Raw genomic sequence first — 19,790 nt, 5'->3', positions numbered from 1 at the left:
CTAGGAATCACAAGCAAAATTGAATCCCTTTTAATGCAGTATTGGTGGGAAAAAGGTTCAAATCAACGGGGTATTCCATGGATTGCTTGGAAAAAATTAGAAAAACCAAAAAAAGAAGGGGGACTGGGATTTAGAGACCTAGCTAAGTTTAATGATGCCCTCTTAGCCAAGCAGGCGTCTGATACAACATCCAGAGTCTCTCTTTGCCCGGGTTATGAAAAACAGATATTATCGAGATGACACAATTCTTGATGCTAAACAAAGGAAAAATCAATCATATGGCTGGTCTTCTATTTTAATAGGATTAGACCTTCTTAAAAAAGGAAGCCGGTTCATAGTAGGGGATGGTAAAACAATACGCATAGGTTTAGATAATTTTTTAGATGAGCATCCCCCAAGACTAGTGCAAACCGAATTACACCTATGTTCCATACCACTAGAACATGTAATATCTAAGATGGGGAACTCTCGGCAATGGGATGTCAATAAATTTTCCAACATTGTTCCATTACCCGAGCAGGAGGCCATTCAAAGAATTCATTTATCACAAGTAGAAATTCCCGATAAACTTATATGGAACTACACTCGATCAGGTACCTATTCTGTTAAATCAGGTTATTGGTTTGCTTCTCACTTCCCTTTTGACCCGGGAGAGGACCTCAACATACCACATGGCTCCATTGAACTAAAAAATAAGATTTGGAAACTAAAACTTATACCGAAGGTAAAACATTTTATCTGGCGTGTTCTATCGAAGGCTATACCTACCAGGACAAGATTGCGTAGCAGAGGAATGCACATAGATACCATTTGTCCGAGATGTCAACAATCAGAAGAAACTATAAACCATCTTTTATTTACATGTCCTTTTGCTCTTATGACATGGTGTGCTGTCGGTTCATCATCACTCCCCATAACTCAAATCCAATCAGATGTTGAAGAAAACATTGCTAAGTTGTTATCCTTTCATTCACAATCTCCCAACATCTATGAATCGATTTTACCATTTGTTTTGTTTTGGAGAATATGGAAGGCACGTAATAATCTGGTTTTCAATAACTATCGGGAGAGTGTATCTAAAACGGTACTCCAGGCAAAATCTGATACAAAAGAATGGACCAAGAACTTACACCATTTCACAACATCAATGCCGGTTAGAAGGACATCGCCTACCTCATGGTTACCACCGACTTTTCCGTATCTTAAATGCAATTTTGATACAAGTTATGATCATACAACAAGACGAGCAATAGGTGGATGGATTTTCAGAAATTCCCAGGGTGAAGCTATACTGTGGGATGCGACTAGACTTCCTAATACAAGATCACCACTAGAAGCAGAAACAAAAGGATTACTAGCTAGCATTCAACAAGCTTGGATAAGAGGATACCGGTCAATTATTTTTGAAGGAGACTGTGACATTTTAATCAAATTAGTAAATGGTCATCAAATTGATGTCTCCTTAACAAACCTACTCCAAGATATTAAAACTTGGGCTTCTAAAATAGACTGCTCCTTCATTTTTACTAAAAGAGAATGTAATATTGTAGTTCATTCTTTAGCAAAGTTTGGCTGTGCTAATTGTTCTTACTATTCCAACTCTGTATTAAAGCCTCCTTGGCTAATTAACTCTCTTTGTAATGGCTAATCTATATCAATATATTTACTTTGAGGAAAAAAAAATATAATTTGGTCACATGCAAAATAGTCTACTTTTTTTTTTTTTTTGGGTCAAATCAAAATAGTCTACTTTAGGTGATGCTTTCAATACTCTTCTTTGAATTTTTGATTGTTTTTTTTTTCCACGGCGCCCACGTGTGTTTATTAATCTCTAGTTCTCTACCTATATGTTTTATTATTATATTTGATTGGCTCCATATTTTTTTCAGACTTATTTTTATGTTTCTAGTTCCATTGTTATTTTTGACAAAATTAAATCTTATTTTCTATTCTACTGTAAAGTATATTTTACATTTTAAATTATACACAATGAAAGTAATATTTTTTTATGGTTTCTGAATATGATTAGTTGCATATTATTATATTTAAATTATATTTTTAATGGTTTCTGAATATATTTAGTTCCATATTAAATATACTTTATGGTTTCTTATATGCAACTAAATATATTCAGAAATTTTTAAAATACTATAATTTGAATATACTAATGGTGATAATTTATATCTTTTAAATAAATTTATTATGTAAATTTAATATTATTAATGATAAAATGATTTGTGCCATATCTATATATATTTATATATACATTTTTGAAGTACATTTTGTATTCTATCCTTTGTTTTGTAAGATATTGCATAATTAATCCTTTGACAATTTGAATAAGTAAGAAAACATTTGAGGTAATTTTTATAAATAAATCTATATATACATTTTTGAAGTACATTTTGTATTCTATCCTTTGTTTTGTAAGATATTGCATAATTAATCCTTTGACAATTTGAATAAATAAGAAAACATTTGAGGTAAGTTTTATAAATAAATAATACCAAAATCGGAAATAATATATGTTTTCCTAAAATATCTTAACAAAATCAATTTCTGTTTTCCTTTTTAATAAAAGTTTTAAATGTTTTAGTGAAAAAATATTACTATGTTCCTTATGTTGTTAAACGATTTTAATGTTCTAGCAAAGATAAACAAATAATATTACACTCTGCAAATAACCCAAAACTGACTAAACCAAATTTATCTTCTATAGAAACAATAATATTATAAACTTGGAAAACATTAAATCGATGATTCTAATTTAACTATCCATATCTAATATAAATCGATTTTTACCTAACCCCAAAAATACTAATCAAAATATCCGACAATTGTGAAATCTTTGGTGATTAATTCTCATACTTGCTCACCAAGCATATCTATTAGCATTGATCATCTATAAATACAGCCTAAACCACATCTCATAACACCATCAACACCTAAAGCGAACAACACATACCACTCATGGCATGTGATGACTTACTCCTCCACTCATGGCACTGTTACAAAAACAATTATCTAGGCTCTTGAATTGGTATTGACAACGGTTTTTTTGTTTTTATTTTTGTTTTTATGACACCATATCCAGTTTTTATTTTAGTTTGGTTTATTTTGTCATGAACATGCTAATTAACAGGTTTTCTAATGTGTTTTTTTTAGTTTTCAAAATTTATTTTTTAATTATATGGAAACCAAATAACTTCTTAAAATACTTTTAATTTTTGATGTACAGTATCATTATTTCCAAAAGCAAGTTAAAATTAGTTGGTGGCAAGCTAAAAGATGAAGAACATTTTTCATTCGTTGTAATTTTTTTGACGTAGTAGTTATTTTTATTAGTTTATTTATTATTTTCTATATAATCTTTAATTTAATATTTTATTTGTATGTACATATTTTTGGTTTTTGGCTTTGGTCTAATAAATTGTTAATTATTATATAAAAACAATAAAAAAAAATTTTAGCGGGTTTCTCTTTTTTTTTTGGATGAATTCCAGCGTATTAAATCTTACAATTTAATACCAAGATCTTAAAATTATATTAATTAGTAATTAAATATTTTACATCACCTCTCATCTAACAAATAAGATATGGATTTTAAGAAAAAATAATTACTTCTAAATTTTATATTTTACATTCATAAACATAATGCATAAATATTATAAGTTTACAGATTAAAAAAGATATATTTTATTATGATGTAAATAGAAAATTTTAATTTATAAAAGTGTACAATATATATGTAAATATGACATAATGATCTCTCTTAATAAAAAAATATAATAGCTAGCGGAGTGAGAGGGTTAGTATAATATTCATTCGGTGTAAGATAAGTGATTGTTAATCTCCTTTAAAAACTCGAACTATAAATATATAATTATAATACTAAATAATCAAGTTTGTTAAACATGTTAAATCTATAAGATACTAAATTTTAAAGTTATCACACATTTATTATACATGGACGGATAGTATCGCCGCATCACTGCCACAACCACTTAAGCCAAGTGGCATAACTACGGCCTCTCAATCAATTTCGTAGCTCTTATCTGAGAGAGGTCGATCTATATAGAGGGCTAACTACTAAATTGGTTTGATTGATAACACTCATGTTTCTCATGGGATGGTGCAAGTCCACAAGTCTTCCTGGTCACAATATAGTAATACTATAGTAGTAAAATAAAAGAAGAAAAAAAATTAACTAAACCCCTTATACATTTGATAATCTAAAAAATAAGTATGCAAAAAAAAAAAAAAAAACATTCCGATGTAATTCGAAACGGATGAGTATATATGTTATTTGTTCCATTGGATATTAGATTTTAGTATTTATTTCCAACTACTCTCCCAAACAATATGTAGTTGTAGTGGCAACTTTTTGCTTAAATTTTGTAAATAAGTTGGTTATTAAAACCAATGTGGAGTTGGCCAAGTTAGTGAGGGGTTCATGTGTACCATCAAAATATTTGTTAGTAATTAGTGGCCTTATGAAATCTTTTTTTTTTTGCTCTGTATGGATCACATATCTTGGGGAGTACTGTCTGATCATTTCTATAGGAGTGGAGATCGCAGATATTTTGTCAAACCCTACATGAATATTAATGACAATAAGCATATGATCACCACCACCATAGATTAAGATACCTGCTAATGTATACCGCATAAGGAACCGTCTAGAACATTAGGAAAACAGATACATCCTTAGTTTCAGAAAGAATACAAAGCCATGTGTTTTTTTACCGTGGTATATCTCATTGTTCTCGGTTTGAGGTTTGTAGTCAGTGGAACTTGAATCCACAGGTAAAAGATGGCTCATATGTTTCATTTCTTTCTGAAGTATAAGTATGGTTTTGATTGGTAACTAATTCGCATAAAGGCATTAGAAAACATGATTCTAGAACCATTAGATGTTATGTACTTCTCCACAAGTGATAGGGAAAGAACATAGAAATGAAACATTATTTTCTCAAGTGTATCCTTCAGGACCCATCACTCTCCTCATTTTTCCAGGAGGTGACAGTACGGCCGGGCTACTTCCGTGTTGGTTTTGCTCAGAGGCCTTTGGTTCGAGGGCGTCTCCTTTTGAAGCTGGAATCTGAAGCTTCCCTGGCTCAGTTGGTGATGGAGAAGACGAGAAGTACCTGATGAAAAACCAAATGATAATCAGGGCGATGAAACAAGTTTTTTTTCTTTCTCTTGTGAGTTTCTTTTGAAAGGCTTAACCTGTGATCCAAAGCTTGTTGTATGGTGATCCTTTGTCGTGGGTCATAGATGAACATTTTTGCTAGAAGATCCAAAGCATCATCGCTTGCCATAGGGAAAATGGTACGTAATGGTGGAGCAGGTGTATAGGAGAACTCCATGTAGTCTGGGAGATAGATCATATCAGACCATTGGGAAGGTACTGGAGTTCCAAAAGCTTGAAAGATCTTTCCGAGTTGATCAATCTCAGTAGAACCCTGAAGAAAGCAAAGCATTACGTAAAATAAATGTTGACAACTGTGAATATAAAGACAATCCTGAAGTATAGAATCATCTTTTGGGAAACATAAAGTATAAAACAAAGTAAAGAACTTACAGGAAGAAATGGTCTACGAAGTAATAGCTCAGCAAAGATACAGCCTGCAGCCCAAACATCAACCCCAGCTCCATACTGTCGACTCCCAAATAGTAACTCAGGCGCTCTGTACCATGTAGCAAATACCTGGGTCGATAAACATATTCAGCACTAAATCAAACTTTAGGACTCTTCCACAAGCAAATTCTAACCAAAAGAGATACTTTAGATCTGAATCTGAATCAAACTTTAGGAATCTTCCACAAGCATATCTCACCAACAAAAACATCTACACAACCAATCAGTTTTATTATCCTCTAGAGTAAATAATGTCTATAAGTCTGTAAGCCAACAATTTGGTATTCAGTGACTTTGAACAACCAATCGTTTATCTTACCAAAACCAGAAAACATAAGTATGCAAGAATCAGAATTAAAAACATAAGATGTCCTCTCATCAGCAACAAAAATTGGTATCTAGCAACTTGTAACCACAAACCTTTCACAAACCGAAAACCAAGGATGCATTAGAAACAAAAACATATGCTGTCTTCTCAACACCCAGTTTCTACTCTGAGTTTGTTCCCAAGAAACATATCCAACAGAATCATCAAGAACTAGACTAATCTATCTGCCAATTCAAGCCAAAAAAACCCATGAAATTACCTGATGAGTAAACCTCCGATCTGGACTCCCAAACAACCTAGCCAAACCAAAATCAGCCAACTTCAACAAACCATTCTCTCCAATCAGCAAATTATTAGGCTTCATATCCCTAAAAACAAACACAAACAAACCATCACATCATCAAAACCAAACCTTTAACAAAAAAGAAACCAAACATACGAAAAAATAAAAACTCTTCCTTTACTAAACCTATGAAGAACCCATTTCTTATGACAATAAGCTAAGCCCTTCAAAGTCATCAACATATAAGACTTGATATCACCAGGAGATAAGAAGATGTTACGGTCACGAATCACAGCTTCCAAATCCGTTTGCATATACTCAAAAACAAGATGCAAGCTTCCATCGTGAGGGAAAGCATCAATGAGCTCAACGATGTGTGGATGATTCAGCTCTTTTAATAGCTTAACCTCTCTCAAAGCTGTGAAATTTACTCCTTCCTTTTGGTTTCCTAACCTAATCTTCTTCACTGCTACAGTTTTCCCAGTCTATAACACAACAGAACAAATAAAAATCAAAGCTTTAAAGTTTGAATCTATTGATTGAAATTTGAAATCGGGGAGAAGGGTTTAGGGTGTTTTACCTTTGTGTCTGTGGCTTTGTAAACGACACCGTATGTTCCTTCTCCGAGTACTTGACGGCGAAGGTACCGATCTACTGGTTGATTTTCGCCGGATTTTGACATTGGGGTTTAGTGTTTTGAACACTTCGACGACGAAGACGAGGGCTAATGAGTAATGGAAGCACCTTAAAGAATTAGATTCGTTTGGTCTTAATTTTGCCCTTATATTTCAGTATTTTATGAAGTGAACCTCATACTTCTAAAATTATCAGAAACAGCCCTATTGGAGCATGTTAAAGCTTTCAAGTTTCAAGTCTTTGCCTTTTGTTATATAACAGAACTCGATCGGAGCATGTTAGATAGTTCAGTTCATTTAGGGATATAGCGGGAGTGCGTCGAGAACAGGTTATTCGGGTATTGAAGCGTAGTATTCAGTAAACTATGGGATGGTTCAGAAAACTCTATGATCTTTGAAAAAGGTTGGCTTTGCTTCGATTAATGCTTTGCCCCAAAAAAACAAAAAACATTCAAACATGTCAAGAATCTCTTCCCTAGAGCCTCTAGAAACAAAGTACAAACAAAGCAAAATGCAACATCTTTTCGAGACAGAGATTATAGTTCTCATCCAGACTTTTGGGCATAAGGAAGAATCATGATTCTTGAGGTTCTGGAATTGGTGGCTGATCAGACAAAACCTGAGCTTCACCATTGACATCAGGTTGTTGTTGTTCATTAGAAGGCTCAGGAGGAGGAGCGGCAGTGGCAGCAGCAGTCTGTTCATCTTCTGGATGGAAATTAATAGGGAATTTAGTAACTCTAGGCTTGTCGGAGAGTATGTTCCTCTGGACTTTATCAATCAAAACCTTAGTTGGAGGCTCTTCCCTGAGTTGCTCATCCTCGTAGTCATTGTTCACGTAATACCCAACTCTCATGAATTCTTGACCCATGTAAGAACATGTCAACAACAGCACAGTGACACCAATGATGTCTTCTTCACGAATCTTTGATGGATCCGGAGGATCCGCCTGTAAAAAAACACAGTAACAGAGAGAGTTAAAACCAAGACTCTGTTGCTAAGGTCACAACTGTAACAAGGGAGTGTGACAATGTTTACCTGCAAAACGAACCGGTAGTTGCCAACATTAACAGGGCCTACAAGAACACTCTCGAGAAGTTGATCATAAGTCTCATCTTCTGCTGAGCCTACATAGATCAGTTTCCATTCCAAATCTGTACCAAAAGCAACGCTGGGGTCTAAGTACTGAACAAACCTAATGTTATCATAGCTTTACACCATACATTACAAACAATCATACAAAAACACTAATCAAAGGCGAGACCTTTGTGCAAATAGATCAATCCCAACTAATAAGACAACAGGACTTCTACAAGTACACACCCAAAATCTCAAAGTTTCAATCTTTAAATTGACATCACAAATCATAACCAAGCATGAATCTGATATAGCAATAAGGGTACATCACAAACAGTAAGAAGAATACAAAAACCTAATTTTACAAAACCAAGCAAATCATAAAAAAAAATTTCAAATTCTGGGGAGGAAAGGAGAATTTTTTTACCGTCTTTGAGAGAGTTCAAACACTCGTAAGAGATCTCAAACTGAAAAGGGCTAACGAACGGAGCAGGATTATCCAAGACGGCGACGTTGGTGATGTTGATAGCACTCATTATATGTTTATCGAACCCTAAAACTTCATTCAAACTGGGGAGATAGAGAACCCAGATAACAAAATTGAAAAAAAGTTCCGCTTATTGAACAAATTCGAAGCAAGGAAGGAGCTAGGGTTTTGAAATTAACGAGGTTTTTGTTTAATCGGGTGGTGGTGAGTGAGAAAGACAAAGGAAGCGATTCGAATAGAAGAAGAAAAAGATGAAAGGTTTCGATTTTGGGGGAAGGGAAGGGGGCTTTCTTATAACCGGTTGCCGTATGAAAGGTGACCGGCTATCACCGGTTTGTTGATTTGGCGGGAGGAGAGTGCTTAAGTCGCGAAATCGAGGAGGGAAATTTGCTAAAAAGTTGAAATTTTAATTAGTGATGTACAAAACATTATGTTTTTTTTTTTTAAGATGACGGAATTGTTGTGATAATTTTTGTGATTTGTAACCATACTAGTAGTATATTTTACCATGTATATAAATAAAACATTTGATCGTATATATTTGACCATCAATGCTATTGCAAATTCTTTGAATATCCTATTCTTTGAATATCCTATTAAGAATAAGATACATATACTAAGACTAAGATAAATATATTAATCTCATCTGATCAAATCAACCGTTTTCGAAGCTGGAGATTAAAACGGCTCAAAATTGGGAATTAAAACGGAAGTTGGGAATTAAAACAATTTTTTCCAAAATTGGAGATTAAAACAGTTGAAATTTGAAAATTTATGATTTTTTTTTTACATAAATTACTAATTATCAAACAACGTCGTTTAGAGTAAACGAAGATTTCTAACAGGCAGTTAACACCATTTAACAATTTCCATCTGTTTACTTAACATGTCTTAAATGGTCTAGTGAGTTCTATCATTTGTTTATAAAATATTAAAATCAACAAAAAAAACTAAGAGAAATTCCCTAAAATAGCACTAAAACATATTTTATAATAAAATAGCACACATCCCATGAATTTTCAAAATAGCATTATTTAACGGGAGAATTACTAGTTTGACCCAAATTGAGCAGTTAATTGCTAGATTAGCTCCTAAAATTTGAGGGTCAGTTGGGTTAGTTTCATACCAAAAATACCCTTTTTTGCTTTGTTAGGAAAAAACAAAAGTCAATATTACCCTTTGTAAAAAATTCCTGCAATTTTGTTTTTTTTTTTTTTTTTTATAAAAGTCTGCCATACATATAATGGCAGACTAATTTGTAAGTGGCAGATTTATTGTTGATGGCAGTTTTTTTTTGGCAGACTTATTTTAGATGGCAGATTAATTTGCAGAATTTGACGGCAGATTTGTTTTATATGGCAGATTTATTTGAAGTGTGTAACGACAGATTTTTCATGGACAGCAGATTTTCTTAACACGACAGACTTATATATAAAGTTATGACAGATTTTCATTGTTTTAGTCAAATTTCTAGGAATTTTGTGGCAGATTTTTTATGATTGTTGCAACAGTTTTATTTTTTCACTTAAAAAATCTGTCACATTACGACAGATTTATAAACGTAAAAATAATTGCTAGTTTGACATCTAGTGGTGACAGATTTTTTTTTAGTTATGACTGACTTTTGGATTGAAGGGAAAATCTGTTGTTTGATAACAGATTTTCGAAAGTCTTTTTAAAATTGCTATATTGACCCACATGCACAATATATGTTGTGGCAGATTTTCTTATGTTATGACAGTTTTTTTTTTCTTACTAAAAAATCTGCTGCTTAATAACAGATTTATTATATATGAATACAATGATAACAGTTTTGTTTTTTGTTGATATAGTGACAGCAGATTTGTTATCTGTAATGACAAATCTATTATTTCGCATTTGATAACAGATTTTTTATAACAGATTTTTTACAGAGTAATGACAGATTTATTAGTGCCTTTGGTGACAGATTTTTTTTTAAGTTAAGCGACAGACTTTTGTAGCAGTTGCCAAATATGGCGAGAATCTAGGGTTTACCCTTTTTTGCTCTTTTGTATCGTGCCTCCCCTCCCCTATATCGACTGAAATTTTTTTCTTTTTTTGGTTCATCTTATTTTTCCATAAATTCCTTCTTCCTCCTTTCCAATGTGGATTTAATCATGCTTTCTTCCTTTTGGGGTTCATAATCGACTTGTCTATTATTTTCCTTTTAAGGTGGTTTTTTTTTTTCATTTCCTCCTTCACGTTTTAGAGTAATTCACATTCAACCAAGAGAATATGAAGCAGGTGATTCTCGTTTGTGGTAATTGGATCTTTGACAACAATAAATGGTTGTTTGTTGTTGATAATGAAAGGGGTTCACGAATTCTACAATGTAACGATCAAAGCAGATTTGATGATTGCATTGGAATGGTTTATGAGGATTACAGGCTGGATAACAAGGTATTTGATGTTGTCTTGAGTTACAAGATCTCGAAGAGGTTATTGCAGGATTTACCCGGTGATACACCACCAGTTATTATTGATAATTCTCGTCAGTTGCACACTTTTCTGGGACAATTGGAAAGGGATACAGGTCGACTTTGTGTTGAAGTGAAGAAGAAAATACAGACTGATTTGAATCACAAAGGTAAGAAACGAGGAAGAGATGAAAATGATCAGGTTGGAGAAGAGTATCTTGATATGGCCAGCGACACAAATGAAGAAGAGATGGATGAAGATGATAGTAGATTTGATTATTGTGATGATTCTGACGGAACAAATTCTGATGATGAGAATTTTACCCTGTATGGAATTCCACGAGAAGAAGAGGATCATAAATTGCCAATGAAGAAAAGGAGTTCATCTTTTTATATTGAAGAAAATAAAGAACCAGTTGATGTCTCAAAGGTAGACTTGTCTTCTGTCAATTTGGCTGTTGGGCAAATGTATGATACAAAGGAGCACCTAAAAACACGGTTGAAGATACTAACCTTGGTTCAAAGGTTTGATTATTATGTTTACAAATCGAGACCAACATTATTGATTGTAAAGTGTTGGGTTAAAGGATGCAAGTGGAGGGTAACAGCTGCAACATTAAGACACTTTCCAAAGTTTGAGGTGCGTGTGTTTATTTCAGCACATACATGTTCAGTAACAGAGCGCTCTATGCGTGCCCGACAAGCAGATCATCATATTCTAGGAGAGTTGTACAAAGATTTTGTTGGTGGAGTTGGTCCCAAGGTACTGCCAATGCATGTTGCTGAAACGTTGAATAAACGTTTTCATATCAAGGTATAATTTTTCTATTTATTTAGCATTATTTCGATTTTTTTGTTTACCAGTAGTATTTATCCGTTTTTTCTTCACAACAATGAAAAAAAATATTTGTTGATGATAGATGGATTATTGGAAAGCATATCGAACGTTAAGGCATGCTCGCAAGTTGGTCAGGGGTAGTCCAGAGAGTGGTTATGAGCAGCTTCCTACATATTTGTATATGATAAAAAGGGCAAATCCTGGAACTTTTACACAGCTTGATGTTGATGAAGCTCAAAGATTTAAGTACTGTTTTCTAGCATTTGGTGCAAGCATACAGGGATTTCCGTTTTTGAGGAAAGTGGTTGTTGTGGATGGTACTTTTTTACAGGGAAAATACTTAGGGACACTACTGACAGCAACAGCTCAAGATGGCAATTTTCAGATTTTTCCTATTGCTTTCGCCGTGGTTGATACAGAGAATGATGAATCATGGGAATGGTTTTTCAAGCAACTCAGCTGTGTGATACCAGATGATGAAAGCCTTTCCATTATTTCTGATAGGCATCAATCAATTGGGAAAGCTATTAAAAAGGTCTATCCCAAGTCTAGTAGGGGAATATGTACATACCATATGTACAAGAATATTTTGGTCCGGTTTAAAGGTCGAGCAGAATTCGCTTTGGTTAAAAAGGCGGCGAATGCTTTTAGAGTTATCGACTTTCAAACCACATTTGATCAGATAGAAGCCATGAATCCAGCACTACATGAGTACCTCGTGAGGACTGATGTGCGTATGTGGACTCGTGTACATTTCCCAGGTGATAGGTACAACTTGCTTACAAGCAACATTGCAGAATCAATGAATAAGGTCATGTCACATGCTAGGAGCTTTCCTATTGTACAACTGTTGGAAGAAATAAGGTCCATGATGACTAGGTGGTTTTCTGATAGAAGGACTGATGCATTGAAGATGACAACAGACTTGACTCGTGGTGTAGAGAAAATTCTCCAGGTCTGTTCGTTTCTATCCTTTCTTAGCAAGTGTGTATGTTATAAAACTAAGTTTCTAATATAATGTCACAATTATTTTATAGGGTCGTGTGGACTATGCTAAGTTACTTACTGTCCAAGATATCGATGCACACCAAGTACAAGTAACAAGTGGAACATCTCTGCATGTTGTCAATTTGAAAGATAAAAAGTGTACATGTCGCAGGTTTGACTTGGAGAAACTCCCTTGTGCACATGCAATTGCGGCCGGTGAATTCAGAAACATTTCTCGCATTTCAATGAGTCATCCTTATTATCGCAAACACTACGTTTACGCTTCCTACGAGAATGCCATCATGCCAAGGGCGCTTGATAAATCTGTTCCTGGACATGTGATAACGAAGGTATGTAGACCACCGATTCCAAAACAACAACCAGGTAGACCAAAGAATTCAAGAATCAAATCGGCATTGGAAATTGCAATGGAAAAGAAGAAGCCAAGAAAACAATACACATGTGGTAATTGCAACCAAGTAGGGCATAATCGCAAGACATGTACTCTATAATTTCCTAGTTTTTGTTGAAAGTTCTTTTATATTCTCGCAAGACATGTACTCATTGACATAGAACTCGTTTTATTTGAAAGTTCTTTTATATTCTCTCATTCTTTTGTTATTAACAATTTAAAATTTAAAATGAGTAGCATACTCGTGGAAAAAATAAGAGCTTCACAATAAGAAGTAGAATTACATGTCGTAGAAAGAGCTTCATAATAAGAGCTTCACATGTCGTTCAAATTTAAAATTTAAAATGAGTAGAAAGCTTCACGTTAAGCTAAAAATTCACTACATGTCGTTAAGCTAAAAATTACATGTCATTCACATTCAAATTCACATGCAAAAGAACCAGTTGTCAGTGAAACAAAATAGTCTACAAGGACTCATAAAAATAGTCTACAATAAGAAGAAATAGTCTACAATGATAATGTTATAACAAAACATAAGGCAATAACACAAAATAGTCTACAAGGACTCATCAACTAGGGAAGGGATGATAATAGCTTTAGCTTGAGGATATGAATCAGTCATATTAGATGGTATGGCTAATTCTCTGACTTCGTCATATAATTCCGCTGCAAGCTTAATCCGAAGACCCAACATGTTCTAATCGCAAAGCCCATCAAATGATTTCCCAAGAGCTAAACATTCAATGTACTTAAGAGCATACACACCACAATCACCTGGATTTTCATTCCGAGGAACATTTTTCTTCACCCTTCTCAATTCCAACATTGCTCTACTCTTCTTACGGATCGTCTCAGGAATCATGTCACTTAACATCGCTGGAATCATTCGCCTTAAAGGCAAACACTCAATGGCCATTTTATCGTCACTCACCAAGGTTGGTATGCTATCATAGATGTGAATCTTCTTACCCCGCAAGTCAATATCCAAAGCCACCCAATGGTTTTGATTGACAAAAAGACAAGCGTATAAGTTATCCAAATCAATCCACCACTTCTTGTTTGTAGCTGACTCCTCAGGATATTCGCCAAAAACGTGTTTCACATAGGAATCCCGAAACACAAAATTCTTAGGCCCCATATCAAACTGCATGTAGTCTTTCTTCAATGTAGTGATCAGATCTTGGTCTAAGAAAGCTATGCGTTGTTTAGGATACGGACAAGGCTCACGCATATATCTTTTCTGGAACATAGCCATTGCACAACCCATGTGCTACATTCAAAAAAATAAAAACTAGAATAAGCGAAAATATAGTATTGAATAAACCTTATACTAAATTATCAAAAATAAACTTACATGGTCTGTCAACCATCCATAGTCAAAGCTTGGCCAATTTTCCCTTGGAGTCATAATTTTCCAATAGAATCTCACAGCTGCGTTGCTGGTGCTAAGTGGCTCTTCCCTGTGAATATAAGAAAGAGTTAGTACATATATAGATAATGATAGTAACTTTTATAAACAATTCAGAGTTGTTGATATATACTTATCAAGGCTGAGAAAATCCAAAAGTGTATGATGTTTCTCATCACCTACAGGCTTAAGATGGTCGCCTAACACATTATCACCGTCTGTAATGATCCGCTTGACTGTCGAGTTACCAAGGTAAGGATACTTCTGTGATTCTGCCAACTGGGGCACGCGTCTAGAAGTCTTCGAAGGTCCAGGTCCATCCAACCTCGTCAAAGCCTCTCCAAGGCGGTTTAGTGTCACCTCAAGTTTTTTATGTACCAACTGATCCTCCTTGTTGGACCATGTATCTTCAGAACTGGAAGCTATTTTCAATTTAGCTTTCTGAACTTGGGTAGTAATATCCTCAACATCGTCAGAAGCTTTAGCAGTTATCTTCTTTTTCTTGGAAGTTTCCTTCTTCTCAACCTTCACAGATTCCTTCTTTTCAAAGAGAGGAAGTTTCTCTGATATCTCATCTTCTTCTTTCTTCTTATTCTCACCACCCTTTGAACTGGAAATTCATCTTGTGATGTCTGCTTCATCTCAACAATCCATGACTGCAACCAAAAAGAACATGAGAAGAAGGAGGTTAGAAAATCGAGAAATGATATGTATAAGAAAAAAAACAGAACAGGAGAAGTTTGATATTAAGATGAGAACCGTATAAGTTTAAAACAAAAAAAAAGAACATGAGAAGTAAAACATGATACGCTTTAACAAACACAACATGAGAAGTAAAAAAATAAACAGAACATGAGAAGTTTAAAAAAAACAGAACATGTGAAGTAAAAAAATAAACAGAACATAAGAAGTTTTAAAAAACATAACATGTGAAGTTTTAAAAAAAAAACATGAGAAGGTTTAAAATAACAGAACATGAGAAGTTCTAACAAAACGGAAAATGAGAAGTTTGATATTAAGATGAGAACCGTATAAGTTTAAAACAAAAAAACAGAACATGAGAAGCTTTAAAAAAAACAGAACATGAGAAGCTTTAAAAATTCAGAACATGAGAAGCTTTAAAAATAAACAGAACATGAGAAGTTTAAAAAAAACAGAACATGTGAAGTAAAAAAATAAACAGAACATAAGAAGTTTTAAAAAAACATAACATGTGAAGTTTAAAAAAAAAAACATGAGAAGGTTTAAAATAACAGAACATGAGAAGTTCTAACAAAACGGAAAATGAGAAGTTTGATATTAAGATGAGAACCGTATAAGTTTAAAACAAAAAAACAGAAAATGAGAAGCTTTAAAAAAAACAGAACATGAGAAGCTTTAAAAATTCAGAACATGAGAAGCTTTTAAAAAACAGAACATGGTAAGCTTTAAAAAACAGAACATGAGAAGCTTTAAAAAAACAGAACATGAGAAGTTTTAAAAATTCAGAATAAGATAAGCTTTAAAAAAACAGAACATGAGAAGCTTTAAAAAACAGAACATGAGAAGTAAAGGAAAATGTAACTTACAGGTGCTTTACTTGTTCCCTCATCATCGTTAATGGTTAATGGTGTGCGAAGTGGCATCATTCCGTACATCAGCTTCTTTTGGCTCTTTTCTTTCTTTCTCCAATGCTTTAATCCTCTCACCCATCTCCTCTTTGAACACCGTCATTTGTTTTTCAACGCATGTTTCAAATTTACTCTCCAAGACAACTATTCGACTGTTGAGTGTTTTGCCCAAGTCAGAAATAGTCTCATTCATTTTCTCAATCGCCCTCCAAATATCCAAAGAAATTGACGTGTCATCCTTACCATCCTACAATAACATGTTCATTAATATCATAATAGAGAAGACAAAAAATGTTAATCAATTACGGTAAAGGAAAATGAAACCTTACCACCATGTTGGTTACATTTTCTCCTTGTTCACATTTAGGATCACTATCTGTCCATCTTTTTTTCTTAGGATTGCACCCTCTGTTGTCATTCACCTTATCAGCTTCAGCTCTTCTTTTCTTCTTTTTTGAACTTATATCAACTGTCTTGCCACAACTCCAAGCATCTAGAGACAAACGGTTATGAATGAGATCTTTAATTAGCTCGTCTAGGTGTGGATCCGTATGCTCATCTGAGTCAGACCATAGAGGATACATGTCTTCCTCTGAAACATGAATCATATGCCTAACACGAACCTACAAGCAATGAATAAAGTAAGTTTCAATTCAGACAAATTATTTGTTCATGTCAAAAAATAATTAAAAAAAATAAATAATAACAAACTACTAACCTGTCCGTGCAAATCCTTCTCTTTTTTGATGAAGTCTGTGAAGTTGATACGTTTTCGTGATGATCGCCAATCAAGAAGTGGAACACCACTCGCTTCTGTCCTTCTAAACCCATAACTTTCTCCAATTCCAGGAACACTCTCATACAGCCAAATCAACATAGCATGAACGCAGCCGTGTATGGTGTATGAATCTCCGTCATAGTCAACTATCTTAACAGAATTCACTAAACTACTAAAAGCCACCCGACCCCATGGATATTTTTCAAAAGCAACAGGATCTAAAACTCTCTTAGCAGTCACCAATGGGATTCTAGATGTATGATGAATTCCATGTACGCATACTGACAACAGACATAACCTACCAACCATCATCCTCTTATCAAAATCCCATGTTTTGTTAGAATCAATCACGTTTACCAACTCACTCCACATAGGACCATCAAGGGTTGTTGGTATTTTCATTTCTTTCCAGAAATCATTGTGATCAACATCAAAGTTCTCTAAAGGGTCAAATGCATCACAATTTAACCTTGTTATCTCTGCAAACTCATTTAAAGAAAATCTAATTGGCCTATCACCGATCAAAGACCAAACCTCATGGATGTTGTTGATTCTCAGCTGATGTGTGAGTAGATAGTGAACTCTCTGCGCAGCCCATGTGTATTCCAATTCAGCAAACTTTATAAACACTCCAAGAGATGATTCCTTCAGTTTATCCCACACGTCCACACCTAATCCTTCTCTCAAAAATCCAATTTTTGACACAAAACAATTGTGGTTCATGCTTCTATGTTGGAGAGGTGATTTCCCTTCTTCATAAAGTAGAGGAGGATATTTGATGATATTGCTTGATGATTCCATTCCTAAAGATACAGAAAAAAAGCATATCAAATGATAGGAAAAGTAGCAAACAAGATGATAAATCCTAAATTTTGAAACAATCGATGAAACAAATCTGATATTTTGGTAACATAAAATTGTTACATACCAAAAGAAGGATCACGAGAGAGAGACAAGTCAAGCGATCAAGAACAAATGGACACACACAAAACATATAAATTTAAGACCAATGCATGAACTAACTCAAGACCCAAAACAAAACAATGATAATCTAAGTACCAAAGAGGTTCGCTGGTTTGAAATTGTTAAAAAGTATCAAACATATATGAATAAAACAATTTCAAAGCAAACACTAATGTAGTATTGAGAGATTAGTGCTTATATAAAATCATATTGATAATTGGAGAGAATATCTTACCCGATTTATGAAGCTACTGAGGATCAATACCCAAAACAAGAAGCACTAATGTGTTCCCTGAGCAACGATTCTGCTACCTAATGTTATGTAACAAAACATAAAAACATTAAGGCATTAGTAATCGGGACACATCCTTCCCATTAATGCTTTTGAAGTTCCACCAAAAGAAGGATCACGAGAGAGAGACAAGTCAAGGGATCAAAATTGAACAAATAGACACATACAAAACATATAAATTTAAGACCAATGCATGAACTAACTCAAGACCCAAAACAAAACAATGATAATCTAAGTACCAAAGAGGTTCGCTGGTTTGAAATTGTTAAAAAGTATCAAACATATATGAATAAAACAATTTCAAAGCAAACACTAATGTAGTATTGAGAGATTGGTGCTTATATAAAATCATATTGATAATTGGAGAGAATATCTTACCCGATTTATGAAGCTACTAAGGATCAATACCCAAAACAAGAAGCACTAATGTGTTCCCTGAGCAACGATTCTGCTCCCTATTACCAAGAACAAAACATAATAACATTAAATCATTAGTAATCGGGACACATCTATCTTGTTAATGCTTTTGAAGTTCCACCAAAACTAGTAAATAGAAAGACCGACAAAAAAAATTCGGGTTTAGAAAGAATTGAAATCAAATCAGTAATTGTTCCTATTAAGGAAAAAAAAACAATCCTCACCGCCGGACAGAATCGACAGCCACCGAAACAACTCTTGTTCTTAGTTCGCCGGCAGCTAACTCTGAAGTTCGCCGGTTGCGGAATCGACAGCCACCGTTTCTACTCTTGTTCTTACAATCGACCCGCCACCGAAACCACCGAAAACTACTCCCCGAAATCAACCAGCCACCGAAACCGAAAACCAACCACCTCCGATTCCGAGATTAATCACACACAGAGACCGAAAAATTTTACTTCTTCGCCGGCGGTACCAAAGGTTCTCTTTTGTTCTTGGTTGTAACGAAGGAGAAAGTCAAGAAACTGAATGTCGTTTTTTTTTTGGTTATGTTTCAGTATTATTAGTTTTAGGGTATTTAGTATTTAATTCTATATTTTTTATTTCCAATTTCAATTTTTGTTGGCTTTTTGGTAATTTAAACATAACATTGTGTCAATCTAGTTTTTCTCTATAGGAGGATGTCAATCTAGCAATATTTTTCCATTTTTGTGTCAATCTGGTCTATTTTCACTTATTTAACGTAATAAAAATGTTTTAAAATTAGGTTTAAATTTTTTTTTAGGTTTTGGCTCTTAGTTTTATATTTAAGGTATAGTTTTGACTTTTGAGGGGTAGAATTTAGTAATTTGAATTTAGGATTTAATTTTGAAAGAAAAATTTTGAAATATAGTGCTATTTTCAAAATTTTAGAGATATTGTGCTAATTTTTATGCCATTTATGAGAATCTTCCAAAAATTAATGATATAAATTGACATTTTCAATATTGAGTAACACGATGTTGTTTTTGATATTTTTCTAGATTTTAGTTTCGTATTGTTGTTACCAGTAAGACGTGCGTTCCGAAATCAAAAGAGAAAAAGTGATGCAGATACATAATATATACATATTGGCTAAACATTCACATAGTTTAGGAAGAAACATTTACACATGCTTTTTTTTAGTCGTATTTACACATAAGTTTACAAACCGATTA

General features: G+C 33.9%; 3 protein-coding genes, 1 long non-coding RNA gene and 1 pseudogene across 4 annotated transcripts; 2 read left to right on the top strand and 3 right to left on the bottom strand.

Moving 5' to 3' along the window:
- Positions 1–2,764: 2,764 nt before the first annotated feature.
- On the top strand, positions 2,765–3,476 carry LOC147944691 (uncharacterized). The gene is made up of 2 exons (XR_015557039.1): positions 2,765–3,040; positions 3,239–3,476. It is a non-coding gene; the product is annotated as an uncharacterized LOC147944691 (long non-coding RNA).
- Positions 3,477–4,830: 1,354 nt separating this feature from the next.
- Positions 4,831–7,002, bottom strand: LOC104773437 (cyclin-dependent kinase D-2). The gene is made up of 6 exons (XM_010498046.3): positions 6,833–7,002; positions 6,439–6,737; positions 6,229–6,337; positions 5,585–5,710; positions 5,230–5,465; positions 4,831–5,147 (listed from the first exon to the last, which is right to left on the bottom strand). Exons 1-6 carry the CDS (start codon positions 6,932–6,934, stop codon positions 4,973–4,975), a joined length of 1,047 nt encoding a protein of 348 aa, XP_010496348.1. The 5' UTR covers positions 6,935–7,002; the 3' UTR covers positions 4,831–4,972.
- Positions 7,003–7,280: 278 nt separating this feature from the next.
- LOC104773438 (putative histone chaperone ASF1A) lies at positions 7,281–8,826 on the bottom strand. Its single transcript, XM_010498047.3, has 3 exons — positions 8,392–8,826; positions 7,926–8,041; positions 7,281–7,836 (listed from the first exon to the last, which is right to left on the bottom strand). The coding sequence occupies exons 1-3, from the start codon at positions 8,498–8,500 to the stop codon at positions 7,462–7,464; spliced, it is 600 nt and encodes a 199-aa protein (XP_010496349.1). The 5' UTR covers positions 8,501–8,826; the 3' UTR covers positions 7,281–7,461.
- A 1,658-nt stretch (positions 8,827–10,484) lies between these two features.
- LOC147944690 (uncharacterized) lies at positions 10,485–13,257 on the top strand. Its single transcript, XM_087451020.1, has 3 exons — positions 10,485–11,703; positions 11,810–12,682; positions 12,765–13,257. The coding sequence occupies exons 1-3, from the start codon at positions 10,708–10,710 to the stop codon at positions 13,224–13,226; spliced, it is 2,331 nt and encodes a 776-aa protein (XP_087307146.1). The 5' UTR covers positions 10,485–10,707; the 3' UTR covers positions 13,227–13,257.
- Positions 13,258–13,624: 367 nt separating this feature from the next.
- On the bottom strand, positions 13,625–17,720 carry LOC147944689 (uncharacterized; annotated as a pseudogene).
- Positions 17,721–19,790: the final 2,070 nt, after the last annotated feature.

This window comes from Camelina sativa, chromosome 5, assembly GCF_030686135.1.
Source record: "Camelina sativa cultivar CO46 ecotype springtype chromosome 5, ASM3068613v1".
NCBI classification, from domain to species: Eukaryota; Viridiplantae; Streptophyta; class Magnoliopsida; order Brassicales; family Brassicaceae; genus Camelina; species Camelina sativa.
This window is presented reverse-complemented; position numbering and strand designations above follow the sequence as displayed.